Source organism: Notamacropus eugenii, chromosome 6, assembly GCF_028372415.1.
Source record: "Notamacropus eugenii isolate mMacEug1 chromosome 6, mMacEug1.pri_v2, whole genome shotgun sequence".
NCBI classification, from domain to species: Eukaryota; Metazoa; Chordata; class Mammalia; order Diprotodontia; family Macropodidae; genus Notamacropus; species Notamacropus eugenii.
Genome location: NC_092877.1, coordinates 338799402 through 338818698, shown reverse-complemented (window position 1 = coordinate 338818698; position 19297 = coordinate 338799402). Strand labels below are relative to the sequence as shown.

The window sequence follows — 19297 nt, the reverse complement described above, 5'->3', positions numbered from 1 at the left end:
TAGACAGTTCTAAAGACTTCACATAGAAGGCATTGGTAGAGAAATTTACCAATAAAATTACAGATATAATTCTTGTCTGTTGTTTCTGGGTAAAGTCCAGTTGTCATCCCCAGGTAAAAGTGAAGTTATAAATATAGTTACTCCCCTACCCCCCTGAGCAAAAGATAAAAGGACTTGAGAACAATCTTGACTTTTTTGTACCGGAATGTTTTATCTTCAGGACTGTTCTGGATGGGGGTGGGAGGTGGGGGGGAGATTTGGGGAGGAATACCTGCCATCCACCCAAAATAAATAATTAAAGTGTTGATTGGAGCTCTGGAGGTTCCATTTCTAGCTGAAAAATTCCATGACACGTAATTTGAAAACTTCAGACTGGTTAAAAAATTTCTTAAAAATAACCAACCAGGCAGTACTAAGGACATCTAGGTGGCACAGTAGATTAAGCAACATGCCTGGTGTTTAGGAAGGCTCACCTACATTAAAATCTGGCTTTACACACTTACTAGCTGTGTCACCCTGGGCAAGTCACTTAATCCTATCTGCTTCAATTTCCTCATCTGTAAAATGAGTTGGAGAAGGAAATGGCAAATCACTGCAGTATCTTTGCCAAGAAAACCCCAAATAGTGTAACAGAGTCAGGCACAAATGAAAAACAACTGAACAAGAAGCAGTAATATAACTTGGTTGATAATGGGACCTCATTACACATTTGATGAAATAGCTGGCATGCATCCTAACATACCCAATGCAAGAGGCTCTTCACCTGGCAATAATGTAAACCTGGCACTGCCAACATGACTACTCTTGGAGTTTCATAGTTCCACTGACTGTAGAAACAATGGTTTTGTCTCTTTTTCTTAATAATTCAAAGTTAATATTGTAGTGACTTCATTCTCTGACTGTACTTACTCCAAATTGGTTCACAAAATAAGTCTTAGGTATCTCCCAAAGTCCATTCAAGAAATAATCATTACTACTTATTGCGAAGTGGTCCAAGAAAAAGTCTTACTCTTATGAGAAACGCTGTCAACCAGTAAAAGTGACTATAATATTAAAACTGCTAATATTTTTTAAAAGGGACAGAACCACATTCCCTTTCTTTCCATACTATCACTATATATTGCTTTGATATTCTCATGCTAGTGATAATTTATTATACCCACATTTATATAATGCTATGTATTATACCCACATTTATATAATGCTATGTATTATAAAACATAAAAAGTGCTTTCTTTGAATAATTAAGCAAAGAGCATGTTTGAACTGATGCAATAGATGTTAGCAGAACCTCAGTGTTTGTGGCTCAGGGTGTTTCACTTAATTATGATTATATGCTGATTTTTTTTCCAACCTTTCAAATCTAAGATGAACTTTTCTTTTAAGATTTAAAATCTTGAATATAACAGAACATAAGTTACTATAGCCAGCAAGTGAGCTCTGTCAAGAGTGTAGATAACAGTTTCACAGAAACAACTAAATTAATAAGATCAGAAATTTAAAGCTAGACATGATTTCTGATCTATTCCAATCCCCCTGCCCCTGTTTTACAGATGAGGAAACTGTCCCAGATAAATGTCATAATTTGTTTAAGGCTGAGCACACTGATGGTCACAGCTAGGGTTTGAAACCAGCCAGAGGAGGCCACAATACACAGAGCAAATCCAGCCTCAAACACTTAGAGCGGTGTGACCCTGGCCAAACACTTTACCTGTCTGTCTCAGTCTTCTATAACATGGGGATAACAGCACTTACCTCCCAGGATTGTTGTGAAGATCAAATGGGATGGTGAATGTAAAGCACTTAACACAGTAGCTATTGTTAACATGGTAATATATATTATACTACAGATGTATACAGATGTGTCAGCTGGTTGAAACAGAAGGCTTCTGTGCAGAAATCTGCAGCTATTGAGAACTTGGAAACCCTAGCTGTGACCATCCAATGACAGCTGCTTACTAGCCTAACTAGGGCTATTAATGGAGAATGCTACCTAAAATAAACCCCCTGTTCTAGTGTTGTGTTTTTAAAATAACATTTGTCTTGGAAGGGAAAAGAGACTCCAAGCCGAGGTGTCTCTGAACTTAAAGGATCACCACAACAGTCCCCATCCCCTTCTTCATGTGGGACAAGTTGGAGAGGAACTTTCCATGATGAAACTACACTGTCATGTCTTTATGAGGAGATTTTGAGAGAAGCAAAAACCCTTATTCAACAGATTTGTGACATGGCACCCATGAAATGGACAAAGGTGTGTCTTTGAAATATAAAACTCTGTGCTTTTCATATCTGGTGGCTAAAAGGTTTTTCCCCACCCTGGCATAAAGCATCTTTATAAATGAAGTTAGTACAATAACTGCTTTAAGAAAACTACAAACTATACATTTTCAAGAATGTGTCAGTTTCATAAAACTGGATAATAGCTGTACTTTAAACAGTAAATCAAAGTCAAAATGTAATTTTAGTTTCTTTAGCATATTCAACTATCTGTATAGTAGTCAGGGTGATACCTTGTGTGTGTGTATGTACACGTGTGCATGCTCATACATGTATACACATGATAAGTTACTTTGTTATATTTCTACAGCATTGTTCATAGATCTAAGAAATAGTGACAAACATGCAAATTGTTTATAATGCTTTGGTACAACATGTCAGCTAGAACTTAAAGTGGAAAAAATGTTTATTAACTTTCAAACTTCCCTCATACAAGGCCATAAAAAATTCTCTAATTTCATTATACACGACTCTAACTTCTTTCTACATAGTTACAATGGCATTTATATTTATAATTTAGCTTTTCATAATACATTGTTAAAGTACATCATGAGTTCTGTTAAATATTTATAAGCACTCATTTTCAAATCAAATACTTGAAAAAACAATTTCTCTATGTACACAGTTTAGGAGGTTAGCATAAGATGCTCTTTATTAACATATATATGTATGTATATGTGGATATATACATACATATGTGTGTGTGTGTGTATATATGATCAGAAGATCAACAGAACATTTGCTAAAATTTTAGTGAGAATTTCTATGCGGTGTTGCCTGTCTTTTTGCTTTGGTCACACATAAACACACAATCCTTTAGTGCTGAAAATTAAGTCAGTATAAACGTGGGGCCATATTAGTTTTGCTAGCTGCTGCTAGGTGAAACTAATGTTCAACACTATTAGATATGAGAATCGTCTTAATATCAAAATTTTCTGCATTCTACCACAAACTGCTGTTTTCTGGCTTAAAATACTATTTGTGAATGGGGAAGAAAATTCTGTTACTAGGTGCTTCTATTTTATTTTGAAATTCATGAGAAAAATACTGAATGGCCTAACCTGTCAATAATGAAGACAGTTTAGGGAGAACCCACAAGTTGATACCAAAAATTCTGGGAAACTGGACTAGGCCATGCATGGTGTGGCAGCAGAATTCATTATGGTAATAAATATATTTGAATACTGTCATCAAGTCTTCACTGTGACCCACGCTTGTAGTGGCTTTTCTTTTTTTAAACTTTCCGGCTATACTTCACTCCAAAAAGAGGATGATGCTTGAAGTCTAGCACCTTGATAACGTTATGCTTTAGGAATAAGAAGTGTGTTTCTTGTGGATGAAAACCTGATTAAGAAAAAATAAATATACATATATATAAAATCTGACTAAATCACAGAACTCACTAAGATCCTCTCTACAGAAGTAACTGAAGCGGGAATGGGCAGTGAAAGCATATACTTAAACACACATAAAGGTATAAGCTGATCAACCATGTTTTCATACAAGGTATGACGATGAATATAGTTGGAAGGTCAAACTGTATTTGCCATGTTGTAATCTCTATCACCGTTGGGCTGCAGTTGGACAACCACGCTCTCCTGATTCACTTCGTTTTCTGCATCACTACTATCGATATCTTCATCGTCATCCTCCTCCTCGTAGTCTGAAGATTCTGTCATGTTCTGATGGGAATGAGATTCTGATAAAGCCCCAAATGACTGGGCATTAACAGAAGCTAATGGTCTAAGTAAAGGGGTCTGCTCAGAGACTTCATTCTCCTCTTGACTGCTATCGGTGTCAGAGTCTGAATCTCCTTGAGAAGGAACAACTTTCTGTTTACATACCGGACAGGTCTTTTTGGTTTTCGTTAGCCAAGGATCCACACATTTGCAGTGATATGCTGTTGGGAGAAAATATATATCATCCAGTTGGCAAAATGTGCTTGGAATTTACATCTCTTTTTATTGAACTTCCCTATATTAATTACTAACTGGATAAAAGTACATTAGGAAACTTCAATTTAGATTTTCTTCTGAAAGTAGCTGCTCCGTCCAGTACATTCTACGATTCCCTATTAAAACGTAAGCTTCTTGAGGAAGGGACTATCATAACTGTCCGTTATTTGTATCCCCAGCGCTGACAGCAAAGTGCCTGGCACATGGTAAGTGCTTAATAAATGCCTTTTCACTCATTCATGCACATTTATGAGATCAATATTTTCATCTACAGACAGAAGATAGGATCTTCAATTTTCATAAGGCTTTTTACCACAAATAAAATGCACAACTAAGATGTTTATTAATACATGCTGAATATATGACCTGAAAACAATCTGAAATTGCTCATACCATGGGAACAGGGAAGAATTCTGAGTTTGTCTCCATCTTCATATTCATCCAGGCAAATGGCACATACATCATACTCATCTCCTGTAGAAAGTGGTAAATCAAAATTATATTACAAAACTGAGAGCTGCCATAACTTTCAAGCACATCAAATTAGGCCCTACTTGGTTATTTTAAGATGTTTTGGGGTGGGGCATGGGGGAAAGAGGGTGTATGTATGTGCACAATTCTTATCTGACACAACCTAATACCATCTGAAAACTTGAGACCTCTTTGTTCAAATAATTCTGTCCAAAATGCAGGTTGTGTTTATATACCATGATACACTGAATACACTCACTACTATCACAAAGCAGACTCTGAGGAAAGCAAAAAACCACAAATCTGGAATTGTTATTAGAATTCTAATGTTGGAACAGTTCTTATTTAAAAAGAAAATTAGCTATTTCCTTAATCCAGAGGACATCTCCAAAACTTCATTTACTATCATTTTGATAATATGGAAATTATGGCTTGGATCCAAGTCTTTAAGTCCTTTTCATTTAAATAATGCAGGGTCAGCTTCTACAGTCTTTTGGCTGTCTGCTTCACTCAGGATTGGCTAAATATACAACAATATCTTCCTAACTTAGCTATTACAAATGGCCAGAACACTCCAAGTGACTCCGTTGCAATATATTTTTCATGAAATCAATATGCCCTGTTACCCCACCCACCCCCAAAGCAAATTATAAAAAACAGATCTACAATGCCAAAGTCAGTTCTATAAATATCACCAGCAAAGAGAAGGGTTATATTCATCATAACCCAAATGAGCTACTCTCTTAAGTTCCAGGAAGTACGTACAAAAGGAGACACAAACAAGAAAACTATACTTTATGCCTCAAGCCCACTCCAGACACCACTGAGTGAGGCATTTCACCCAGTAATCACAGGAAGTTCCATAGTAAGTGAATAGAACACAAGCCTTGTGTTGCTCTGTGGTACAGTGAACAGACTGCTAGAACCTAGAATCAGGAAAACTCGGGTTCAAATCCTGTAGCACAAGGGACAGCCAGTACAAAGGCACAAAGATAGAATGTCATGTATGAGGGACAAAAAGAAGTCCCGTTTGTCCAGATCAGTCCAGGATGGGGGAATTCATGTCCAATAAAAAAGACGATGGCACCAGGTCACATAAGGTTTTAAAAGCTAAACGCTGTCTTTTTTTTTTCTGGAGGCCTAGAAAGCCAATGAAATTGACCGAGTATGAGTTACAAGGTCAGTTGTCATAAAACTTAAACAACAAGTTTAAGAAAACTTATTCTGGCAGCAGTGTGTGGGGAGAGATTTGAAGCAGGGAGACATTTAGATGGCTAATGCAATAATCTAGGTGAGAGGTGATGGGGGATCGAACCACAGGATGCAATCTTCTGGATAAAATGGAAGGACAGGATCACGTACACATAGAGGGGTTGGCAAAGAGAATCGCTACTTCTTTGTCAGAGATTGGGAGAAAGGAGAGAGTGGAAGATAATGTGAAGGGGTTGAGATGAGCTCACCTCAAATGACTTCATTTTTTTATTAAAAGAAGAGGCAAGGTCTTCAGGTCGCAGACGGGGGGCGACAAAGGTACAAGGGTTTGGGGGCTGTAGGCAGAGGTCTGAAATAGCTTCTGTGGGTAGTGAGGTAGAGAACTAAATAGGAATAACTGATATTTCTCAAATTCAGCTCTGACCATATCAACACCTCACATCTCACCCCCAACTCCAGTGACAACTGATTTATCTCAGGGATTAAATATAAAATCACCTGTTTGGTTTTAAATTCCTTCATGACTTGTCCTCTTCCTACTGTTCTAGTCTGCTCACTCCTGTCCATGTTGGGGCAGCTAGGTGGTGCAGTGGATAGAGCACCAGTGCAGGAGTCAGGAGGACCTGAGTTCAAATCTCACCTCAGACACTTGACACTCACTAGCTGTGTGACCTTGGGCAAGTCATTAAACCCCAACTGCCTCATCCTGGGTCATCTCCAATCATGATGGCTATCTGGTCACTGGATTCAGATGGCTCTGGAGGAGAAGTGAGGCTGGTGACCTGCACAGCCCTCTCTCACTCAAAACAAAGTCAAGTGCAAGTCATGTCATCATTTCTCCGATGGCACAGTCTTCTTCGGCAATGAAGGACGAACACACACACCTCTCCATGTAATCTGGCATCTAGTGGCACTGGCCTCCTTGCTCTTTCTCCCAACACCAAGCACTTTTACTGGCTGTCCCCCATACCTGAAATAATCTCCCTCCTCTCTTCCAAGAAACTTTCCTGGCTCCCTCTTAATCTTAGTACCTTCACTCTGTTAATTATCATTTGTATATGGTTGCTTTCATTTTGTTTCTCCCATCAAACAGTGAGGTTCCTGAATGTAGGGCTCACTTTTTTGCCTTTCTGTGTATCCCCAGGGTTCACCACAATGCCTGCAACCTAGCAGACCCTTAATAAATAAATGCTACTTGACTGACAGAAATAAAAAGCTTGCCTTCCTGCAGTCAGGGTCCATTTACAGCTGGATAAAATGAATTTGTAATGTACCCAGTTAGCATAATGGTGAGAACTTCCTCTAGTTCTGTCTAGCAGCTACACAGTACATCCAAACATGCATGCATACATACATACATACATAGATATAATACACAGTACTGCAGAAAAGGTACTGATTCTGGAGTTCAGGTCCCATCTGGGACCCTCACCACCTGCATGACCTTGGGCCAGTCACTCACTCTCCCTAACCTCTTTTTCCTTATTTTACAGTTGAGTTGTCTTCTAGCTCAAGATCTATTATCCTCTGACTTTCTGATGGCAAAATTACACTGCATATATGGTAAAGAAACAAAATCAAATCAGTTCACTAAAAGTAATAGTTACTATTGGATATTAAATGTTTATCACTGACTAGGCAGATATGCACACATATGTATATATAAATGCAACATATTTAATCTCTTACTGGTAAGGATAAAAACTCTCTTGCAGACCAAAATAAAAATTCTCCCAAAAGAAAAATCTAAAACAAACAAAAAATTCTAGGTACTGAGAAAAATTCATTTTGGACAATCATGAGTTTTTTCTAAATCTTTTCCTTATTCTACACTAACTTATTTTTTCATTATTCCTTATGAATTCTAACATCCTAATATGGATGCATTTGAAGGACAATGGATGTATACTTATGTAAGTGAGCTCAATGAACATTCAGGAGCTATCTAAATAAAAGGAACAAAAGATTAAGACATTTATTACCATTGTGAAGGTAAAATGAGTAAACATAAATTAAGAGGAAATTTTGCAATTAGAGAAAATGGATCAGATTGTCTGAAACCCTAAGTCTAAACCAATGAACACTTTAGCCAAATGAAATCTTATTATCTTGGTAGTTATTTGTTGGAAATGAAAATTACTTAAACCCCCTCCATCCCAAATATGTTTTCCCCAAGAAACCTGAACCAAGTGTGCAACCAGGAAAACAGACTAAATAAAAATTAGATAATGTTCATTGCATTTGAAGTAAATCAGTATATTAAAAACCAGAACACAAGAGAATAATTTACACAATTATAATATGATGCTCTTGTAAGAGCCAAATTCAAGTCATGTCCACTAGAGACCAGCTAAGTAACCCTGAACAAGTTACTTGAAAGAGTTCTCCAATGCCTCTACTATGAATTGTGGAGGCATTAACTACAACTGATCAAAGGAATTTCCTCACCCAATGTTTCTCCGCACCAATGAAACTAACTGCACATCTAGTCTCCTTCCCTATCATACTAACATCTCCTAAATTTGTTACCATGAATTTCTTTCAAAGAACCATGATAACAAGAAAGTCTGGTTCATTTCATTTACTGACAATAACTGACTGTAATACAGATCCCCCTAACTCCTACCTTCCTACGATGCTCCCTCCTATACTCTAACCTCGATTCTATATTCAAGTCATTTTCCATGGTCTATTACTCCACTCTACCTCAGTGAAACAAAGATGGTCTTGCAATCCACCGACAACTGTTCTACACCCACGGGCAATTCCTTTTTCATCACAAAATGCCACGTCTCCTGCACTGGATTTTCAGGGGTCACTCTCTCTCAGCTCTTCTACTTGCCTGACAGCTCCTCCTCAGTCTCCATCCTTTTGTCTTTCTATACTCTCACCTGATTTCAGTTTTAGTTATTACCTCTAAGTCATTATTCCCAGATCAGTTTATCCAGTCCTAACATCTCTCTTGACGTCTAGTCTCAAACCACCAGCTGCTTCTTAGATACATTTCAAACTCAACATGTCCAAAAAAGGCCTCCCCTCTTTCCATCTTCCCTCTATCTGCTGAGGGCCCCCACTACTCTCCCAATCACTCAGGCTCACCAGCTCAGAAGTGTTTTATTATTTTTTTAATTTACTGATTTTAGTTCTCAGCATTCACTTTCACAAGATTTCCAAATTTTCTCCCCATCTCTCCCCTCTGCCCACCCCAAAACAGCTGGCATTATGATTATCCTGCCTTCTATTACACCCCTCCTTTCTCTTATTCCCTTTCATTCTATTTTCTTGTAGGGCAAGATCAATTTCTATACCCCATTGCCTGTATTCTTATTTTCCAGTTGCATGCAAAAACAATTTTTAACATTCATTTTTTAAAACTCTGAGTTCCAACTACTCTCCCTTTTTTCCTTCCCACCTGTCCCCACTGAGAAGGCAAGCAATACAATATAGGTTATACATGTGTAGTCATGCAAAACGCTTCCATAACAATCTCAGAATCATTTGAAACTCCTCACTTTCACTCACATATCCACATCTGTTGCCTTGTCTTGTCATTTCTACCTTGAAAACCTCTTTCATTTATGTACCTTTCTCTCCCTTTACGAAGCTGCCATCCTGGGACAAGCAGACCCGTTCATCTCAGATCTGGGCAAAACTTTGGTTGGTGGCCCTCCCTCAAGTCTCTTCCCCCTTCAATCAGTCCTCCACTCCTGCCACAGTGATCTTCCTATAGCTCAAGTCTGACTAGTGTTTCTTTCTCAGACACAAGCCCTTCCTACTTTTCCATTCTTCATGCAATTTGCTCATCTATTGCACTGCACAGGCTAACAATGTCAGCCTTCATGCTGTCCCTCAGAGGTGACATGCCATCTCTGAGTTGGTTCCTTTTTCCTGGCTGTCTCTCATGCCTCCCTTCATGATCTCCTTTCTCCATCTCCACCTTCTGTCTTCCTCCTTCCCAGATTCAGCCCTACTTTCTACAGGAGACCTTTCTCAGTTCCCCTAATGACTAGCTTCTTCCCTCTGAGATGATCACTTTCCATTTCATATATAAAATATATTGTGTGAGTTACTACAAAATTATTTGCATGACGTCTCTCTAATTAGAATGTGAGCTCCTTGAGGGAAGGGAAAGTGCTTCTGCTTTTCTTTGTGTCTCCAGCACATAGCACAGTCCCTGGAACAAAACAACAGCAACAATAATAAATTAATAAATGCTTATTTACTAACTGGGCAAGTCACTTAAAATTCCATAGGCCTCCGTTTCTGTAAAATCTCTGATACCTTCAAACTTTAATAAAGTTTGATTCTATGATTCTCACAGACACATAACTGTTATTATACCTGAGAAAAAAGAATACTGGCAAATAACTGAAAGGCTAAGTCAAGGGCTCTTGCACAGTCTGCACATTTGTTTTGTTTTTGTTTGAATGTTTAATTTCTTACTTCCAATTCCAGCCAAATCATACAAAGAAACTTATGTTAGTTTATTTTGTTGTTGTTTTGTAAATAAGTAATCATATCTCTTACATTCTGAACTTAAACTAGTGGATCACCTTGGAAAAAAAATCACTATACATTTATAAGATGGAAATTCAAGCTGAAAACAATACAGACTTTTAAGAGTCATGATTTTCCATTAAGCAAAAATCACCTTAGGTTTCATATGTGGTCACACTGAGGAAAGATAGCTCCATGTCATCCCATATGCTAACCCCCTACAGAGATAATGTTACACCCACAACGTCTAACTAAATTGCACCTGTTCATATTCTAATCAGTCATTATCAAATATTTATACATTTCAGGTGAAATATACCCCCAAAGCACATCAAGCTAGTTAAGCTTTTCAACCTTCTGTTTTATTTTATCAATACTTCCCACTGTAGGTTGGGAGAACTTCTACATTGTGGAGGAAACTTTTTGTAATTCCCATATCTTACTCTTTAAATGCTCCATCTCAGAAATACCATGTAAGACTGCAAAAAGGGATGGGGCAAATGAATGTCCTTAGTACTACATGTGCCATCTTTTGACCTGCTTTCCCTATATCTAGTAACTGGGTCAGATAAGCACTAGTAAATCAGTAAGCACTATGGATTTCATCGATTCCCCTTTTATTTTACTACCAGAGATCTCCATGAAAACAAAAGACATAATTAATGAATACATTCAAGACTAAAATATATAATTACCACTCTGGGGAAACATTTGTTTCATGCACTCCCCAGTGTGAACAAGGAAGATAAATATGATTAGATACCAATCCTAAATCCACATGGAGAGATGCTAGAAACTCTGAGACATGAGGCTGAAGGGGTTTTGCTGGGACCTGCATGCTCCCATCAGTCATGTGCCTCACTCACCCAGAAAGAAGAAAAGAAGAATGCTGATTATCCAGCCTCAAGAGAGCTGTAGCTGGCCAGAGATGCTGCCTTAAAATCAACAAAACTGAAAACACAAAAAAATCTGAGTGAAAAAACTATACACTAGATGCCCAAGAAGAGCCTGGCAAAAAATTACCAATTCTGATGAGACGTCATTTTCTTAGTTACGACAACATTGTCAGATTTTTGATAAAAGAGCATCTTCTGTCTGAAGGAAGAAGATTCAGATGCTTCTCAAGGAGGCAAGCTATAACCAACCATCCAAGCAGCAGGAATAAAATTCCCCAAAATTTGGCTCATAATGAAATAAGTATAATTAATTTATAAAATTTTTTGTTAAACATAATATTAACACATACTGAAAACTATTTTCTATGGCTACAAAAGGTATTTTCCAAATATTTACTACTTCGGCAGCTGCCAAACAGTAATTTCTAATTCTATTCAGTAAATTCAATATTAAACACCTACTATGTGTTAGACACAAGGAATACAAAGACAACAAAAGCAACAGTCCCCATCCTCAGGACATTTATCTACTAGATAAACTGTTACTGAATATTCTACTAAATAAAAAATACTAAATAGGAATGGTTTATCATAGAAATATAATGCAGTATTACACATACAGAATAACAATGACTTAAAATTCAGGTATACTGAAAAAATTGAAACTGGAAAAATAGCATTATCTATCAATTTAAAATCAAGTTATAATTTAAATATATTTTAACATGTACAGAACCCTACAATTATCTTTTTATTTAATAAATTTGGATGTTACATATTCTAGAGACTGTTAAAAGTCAGAAGTTTGTAGTGTGTGAGGGTCTATAATACAACTGATACAAAAAAAGGTTGAAGCTTTATTAAAAGGAAAATAGTTTAAAAATGAAATATTAAAATGAACTGGAAAAATAAAGAACACCAATACTTTAAAATGTGGTTAACCACAAAAACTGTGCTTTTATTTGGGGAAAAAAGCAACATATAAATCACATGAAATGTAATAAGCAGATATATAAATAAGATTACATTACGGCCTAGTTGATTCCACCTTATCATTACTGAAATGTGCCTTTTAATAAAAATTTACAAACTATGCTTGTCTACCTTAAGGAAGTATTTGGGAATATGCTTGGATGAGTTACAGAGAAAAAATATATATGTATATACACATGTATATATATGTGTATGTATGTGTGTAGGTGTCTGTGTGTATACACAATTACTCTAAATCAAATTTGGAAAGTCATAGGGCTTGTAAAGATGACAAGATTATTTGTCCAAAGGGGAGAAAGAAATGAGTCAATCTTGGTTCAAACATAAATTTAAAGCCAGGATGTGCAGGTCTAAAATCATCACAGAGGTGAATTTGAATGAGATGGAGAGTGTATGTGCCTGTCAGAAAACTGCCACATTAAAAGCTCTGACTTCCAGCCAGGTCCAGCATTCTTTCAACTATACCATACTGCCTTAAATATAGGACTTCACTTTCATTCCTGTGAATTTTCATCTTGCTGGCTTTAGGTTAGCCCTATAGTCTGTCAAGGTTACGTAGAACCTTCATTCACCACTCACAGGGCTATGCTTCCCAACTCTGTGTTAAGTGCACAAACACTAATTTCTTCTATATCTTCATCCCAAACCTTGAAAGAAGTCTTGACCAGAAAAGGGACAGGGAGCCTTGTGGCCCTCCACTATGGATGAACCTCCAATTTAACACAGTTCCAATCTGACACAGAACCATTAACCAATACTCTGTTCAATCAATTTAACATACACCTTACAATTCAATATAATTCAAAAAACATTCACTGTGTCCTATATTCAAAGCTCCGTCCTCTAATCCACATTTTACCATTACAAGCCACAAAAAAATCATGGCCAAAAAATTTCTATCTGCCTATCTCTGGTTGGGTTTAATATTACCTCTTTTGATTATTTTAAACATCTTAGTTATTTAATTAGTAACCTAGACTCCTTATTTAAGAAAAGGTAGTTCTTGCTACCATTGCTTTCTGCCTCCAATTTATGAAAACAACAAACATAAAAGAGCATGTTCCACATTCCTTCAAAGAATATTAAAATCCTAAAATAATATTTTTCTCATAGCGTGACTTTGTCAAACAGGGGCAAGAGGGGCAGTAACAGGAAGAAGTATAGCCAAAATCTACCCCACAACTACTTTGTACAGACCTAGAAAATTCAAACTGATATCTGATCAGGAAATTCAAAAATATTTCACAGCAACTCATTTTCCAGCCCAGGTCAGCAAAAGAAAACAAAGGACTGAGGACAGGTTCTATCCAGAAAAGGCCAAGCAAAGCATTCTGGTGAAGGGAGAGGCTGTATACCAGGGAAAAGAAGACCCAACTCAGAGAGGCCTGACATTTTGTAGAATGTACCCAGTTTACTTTGGCAATAAGGACTCACGATCTGACAAAAATTTCTGGGAAAACTGGAAAACAGTTTGGCAGAAACTAGGCATAGACCAACACCTCATACCACACCCAGACAAAGTTAAAATGGATAAATGAATTATTTAAAGGGTGATAGAATTAAATTTAGGGAAGCACCAAAAAAAAATGTACCTGGTCAGATCTATGGAAAATGGAAGAGTTTCTGATAAAAAAGCTAGAGAAGATCACAGGAAGTAAATGGATAATTTTGATTACATGAATTTAAAAGTTTCTGCAGAAATAAAACTAATGAAGCTAAAATTAGAAGAAAAAGGAAACTGGAGAAAATTTTATAGCAAAAAAAAATTACAGCACATTTCTCTGAACATGTATATGTATACGTATACATATATGAACTAAGCTAAATTTATTAAAAAATAAATAGGAGCCATTCTCCTCTTGATAAATAGCCAAAGAATATGAACACGCAGTTTTCAGAAGATGAAATCAAAGCTATCAATAGTCACATGAAAAAATGATCTAAATCATTACTGATTAGAGAAATGCAAAACAAATCTGAGATATTCACACCTATCAGATATCACTACTAGGTCTGTATCCTGAAGAGAGCAAAAGAAAAGGACCTATACGTACAAAAATCCCCTTGCAGAGAGAGCAGACTGAAGCACGCTTTGTAAACTTTATTTATCTTGTTTTGTCTATGTATTTTCTTTTGCAACATGTATAACTGATATCATACTGCTTACCTTCTCCTGGGAGAGGGTTGAGGAGAAAATTTTGGAATTAAAATTTTTTTAAATGAATGTTAAAAATTCTTTACATGTAATTGGAAAATATTTAGCAAATGAAAATAATTTTTTAAAAAAGAAAATGCACCCATTTCTGGGTCACAGATCCAGCATGGACTGAGAAGAGGGACCCAAGTCTATAGGCAATGCTTTAGACTGAGAAGTGGTCTTGGGTCCTAAGATGTATGCTAGAAAAACAAACAAAAAAAACAAAACAAAGTTCAGAAGCAAGCAGCAGCTATGTAGCTGACCCCAGGAGAAGTAAAGGGTCCCCAGAATGAAGCCTGTGGAGGAATTACCAGGGCAGGAATCTCAGATTCTATCACTCTGATGTACCAAAATTGTCCAAATGGCTGATAGTCACATAGCATTCTACTGGACCTTCCAACCAAAGGCAAGCCCACAGGAGTGTTGTTCAGACCCAGACCCAGAACAGGAACTTCTAGAAAAAACTTAAGAGTACCAGATCAGTACTCAGATCTTGCCATGGATCACACTCAAGTTTGCAGGCTTCCAACCTGGATCACACCTGGGATCCTAGAATAACACAACTTTCAATATCCCAAGAAAGTGGCAGAAGGACCTAAGAGAATGCCAGGTCAGAGCAGACAGTAACCTGAGATGTCCTACAGCACTGAGCCTGGAAAAATGAGCAAACAAAAAAAGAATCCCAGCATAATAAGCAATCATGGGGACACAGACACTCGAGATGCAAACTTATAAGAAGAAAATGACACCAGAGCATCCATACACAAAGGACACAAGCTTAATTAGAAGAGATGAAGAAAAAGGTGGGTTTTAATGTTTTTATAAATTAAATGAGCAACAGAAGAAAAAAATGAAAAGAAATGAAAGTTGTAGGATTAACTTGGCACAATAGGTACAAAACATTATGAAAGGAACATATCTCCCTGAGAATTAAAATAAAACCTAATGATTCTATGAGACAGGAGTTACTAAAGCTGAATAAAAAAAGAAAATGTAAAGGTATCTCATAGCAAAAAACAAAACAAAACAAAACCTGGAAAATAGGCAAGGGAGAGAGAAATTTAAAACTCATTGAATTATCTGAAAGACACGACCAAAACAGAGATGCAAAAAAGACATTATATTTCAGGAAACTATAAAAGAAAACTATCCATATATCTTAGAATGAAAGGGTAAAGTGGAAAAAGAATTCACAAGCCATCTCCTGAAATAAACCTCAAAATGAGAACTCCCAGAAACATCACAGCTAAAATCCAGAGGTTCCAGGTCAAAGAAAAAATAAAATAGAAAGAAAAAAATTTAAGTACTAAGAAACCATACAGCCAGGATCTGATAAGATTTAGTAGCCACAACTATAAAGTAGCAGAGAACTTGGAATATAATATTCCAGAAGGCACAGAAAGGACTCATTCAATGAAATGAAAGATCTCTAAGCAGAGATACATAAAATTTTGAAGTACATACTAAAGTAAAAAAAAAAAAAAACAAAAAAACAACTATTAAAAATGTAAAGAGTCAACAATCATAAGAAACTAAACATGGATAACTGCCAGGCCTAGAGGCCTGTGGGCTACCCGAGTCTTCTTACCTCACCTCCCGAGGTCTTCGGTTGGCCAAACCGGAAGCTCGTATGAGAGAAAGGACGTTCCAGAGTCGAACAAGGGTTGAGCTTTATTTCAGGGTCTAGTTACAAGTGCAGGGGAATTCTTCCTTAGGAGGGAAAGAGAATCTCCCAAGGAGGCAAAGATCTTACAATAAGAGATTGGAAGTAGAAGTATAAGTGGGGAGAGAGGGGGAGGGGAGAGAGGAGAGAGGAAAGGCGGAGCCTTGTTGTCCTGTCCGCTCCGCGCCCCTCCGCCCAAGAGAACTTTCAGGCTTTCCTGATCCTACTTAAGCTCTGCAGCGGCATAGTTTGCATCTGAATACCGTGCCTGTTAGGTAACTAGGTGTGCTCCAATCCGGGACAATCTCGAGGGCGGGGAGAGCTCTCTCCCATCACGTCTCTCACGGGAAGAGGCGGAAATACACGAGATAGCTCGGTTCACCTCGATTCCCAGCCGTTTCCTGGGGGGGGCCTCGTGAGAACTCTAAGATTTAGAAGTTCCCACCTTTACCCGCCCGAGACTGTCCACCTGGAATTGAGCTTCCAACCCTAGCAGATAACCTGTTACACTGTAATATGAGGAAATGGTGTATCCCTTCTGAACCTAATCACTGGGTCACATAAGGAGTCTAATTAGACAAAGGGCCTGGGAATGGTTCCATTATGTCTTGATGATCATAAAAGAATGGAAAGGGAGAGGAAAAAGAATACACACTGGGAGGCAGAAGGGAAAGAGGTGAAAGAAGAGGAAATAAATCTCACATAAGTGGGGTGCACAAGTAAAAGTCTATACAAACAATAAAGATGTGGGGGAGCAGGAATGAGCAACACTTGAACCTCATTCTCATCTGAACTGATGGAAGGAGGCGGGGAGGGGTGTGTCTGTGTGTGTCTGTGTGTGTGTGTGTCTGTGTCTGTGTGTGTGTGTGTGTGTGTGTGTGTGCATGCACACGCATGCATCCATAGACACACACAGAAAGGCATTTCACTCAGGGAAGCAGGAGGGAAAAGGGATTGGGGTAGGGATAAAAGAGGGGATGGATTAAAGGAGAGATTAGCTTTAAGCAAATCAATCTCTAAACAAGGAAGTACACAATTATTTATAGCAACTCTTTGTGGTGGCAAACAACTGGAAACTGAGGGGGTTGCGGATACAGTGAGAGTGAATGTGATGGGAATTACGAAGAGAATGGTTCCAGATAAGTAGGAAGATTTGTGTGAATTGATGCACAGTGAAGTAAGCAGAGCTAGGAGGATGATTTACTTCATAAGACAAACAACATCTAAAGGCAGGACTCTAATCTACACAATGACCAACTGTGATTCCAGAGTCAAGATAAAACATGCTGCGTACCACCTGAAAGATAAAAGACAGAGACTCAGAGTGCAGAGATATATTTGCTTTACTACACATGCTATAATACGAGTTTTGTTTTTCTTTCTCAGTGGGAAAGAAATGGGGCCAGAAGAAGAGAAGGTAAATTTTAATTACAAAAATTTTTTGATTAAAAACAAAAAAAAATTATTACAATAGACGTGGCTGGGGCAAAGGTGAAGACCAATAGTCCTAGGAAGGGGTCAGACTGGAAGGACAGAAGAGTAGCAGTGGCAGGGCAGAAAACAGTCAGTGTGAAGACAAGGGGGACAAGGCTTGGGGAGGGAGGACATGAGAAACTGGGAGGAAGTGAAACACCACAGGCAGCACTTTAGCTGAGTCTGGAAGGGAAGCAGAGGTGAGAAGGGCCTATAGCCAGACACTGAAAGAGAGCATCAGTACATGAGGAACAGGACGCAGATTGCTGTGGTCCGACTGTGCTCGAGGAGGAAACGCCCAGCCTGAGAAATACTCCAAAAAACTATGAAGATAAAAAGCTCACTGAAGGATTGGTTTTTCACATGACAGAAGGAAAGAGAAGGAAGTTCAGAGAGAATTATAGACAAGTAGGATAGCTTTTAAAGTAACATGTTCAATTTTTATATATATTAAAGAAAAGTAGTATCTCATATGATCTTTTTGTTTTGAATGTATGGCATACGTGTGTGCGCACGCATGTGTGTGTATGTGTGTATGTGTGCATAAACACTGTCCCTTTACTGGTGTTCAATAAATTCAGCTAAAAAGTAAAATTTTTAAAAATGTAGAAGCATTAGAATACTTTTAGAACTAATGGACAACTGAATAAAAGTATATTCAGGAAAACTATATGCAAGAATTAAAGCAAAGTAAATGGAAAGAAAAAATGAAACTAAATTCTGTCTCCTTTTAAGGGCCATTGCTTGTCCCTGAAGAAGAAAAGAGAAAATGTACTTTCATTCCTTCAGTGGAGAGGGGAGGGAGGGAAGCATATGGAATATAGTATATACTATACTATAGAGTCTCAGTTCATATATTGGTTAGTTTTATGGAACTGCTTTTTTTCCTTCTATAACTCTTTGTTGAAAAGGATGGTTCTCTGAGTAAGAGTGGAGATATACTTGGAAATGCAGGTAATATGAAAAACAATGTAATTAAAAAAACAATAAAAAAAGATGTCATTTTTAAAAAATGAAACGAGAATGATTTCTTAAAATATTTTTAAAATTTTGTCCACAAAAGAAGTATCAAGAGCCTCGCCCGGTACAGTTACACTGTAGATGAAGAAGAAACACATTACTAAATATCACGAACGATTTTCCTAAATGGAAAGTTTTATATATGTTTTTTTTTTTTATTTCTACATTCACAAAGAGAAAAGAAAGGCATTTATTTGTCCAGCTATTCCCCAATTGATAAACAGTCTAAATCTTTTCTTCTTAATATTCACTGCAAAAAGTCTGCTTTGCTTGCAACTCCTACCTTCAAGGTATTACTCTCCCTTCTGACCCACTCCCACTATCTCCACCTGTTTTCCCTGTCAAGTTGATGTATTTCTACACCCAAATGCTATGTGTGTGCATATGCAAGCGTGCATATGCAAGCATGCAATGCTTCTGTTTCAGATGACATTCATTTGGTGCCCCCCTCTCACCCCTTCCTCTATGTGTACTCTTCTTTTCACGGATCCCATTATGAGAAAAAGTAAGTTCTAACCCTTCTTCCTATGCTAGTATGTTACTCCTCCTCTCTCTCTTTGTCCTATTAAAACATTCAGAGCAGAATTAATCCACTCCCAAGTGTCCACTGTTTTTCTTATTTAACTCCCTCAATGCTTTTGGA

The 19297-nt window shown here is 37.5% G+C and overlaps 1 protein-coding gene across 1 annotated transcript in view; it reads right to left on the bottom strand.

Annotated features, from left to right (window-relative positions):
- Positions 1 to 2665: 2665 nt before the first annotated feature.
- Positions 2666 to 19297, bottom strand: part of RNF13 (ring finger protein 13) — an 82989-nt gene continuing 66357 nt past the window's right edge. Inside the window, exons 9-10 of the mRNA XM_072618287.1 lie at positions 4626 to 4706; positions 2666 to 4177 (exon numbers count right to left, since the gene is read on the bottom strand). Of these exons, the coding sequence (XP_072474388.1) occupies positions 3810 to 4177; positions 4626 to 4706 (449 nt within the window). The 3' untranslated portion in view covers positions 2666 to 3809. The remainder of the gene's footprint in view (positions 4178 to 4625; positions 4707 to 19297) is intronic.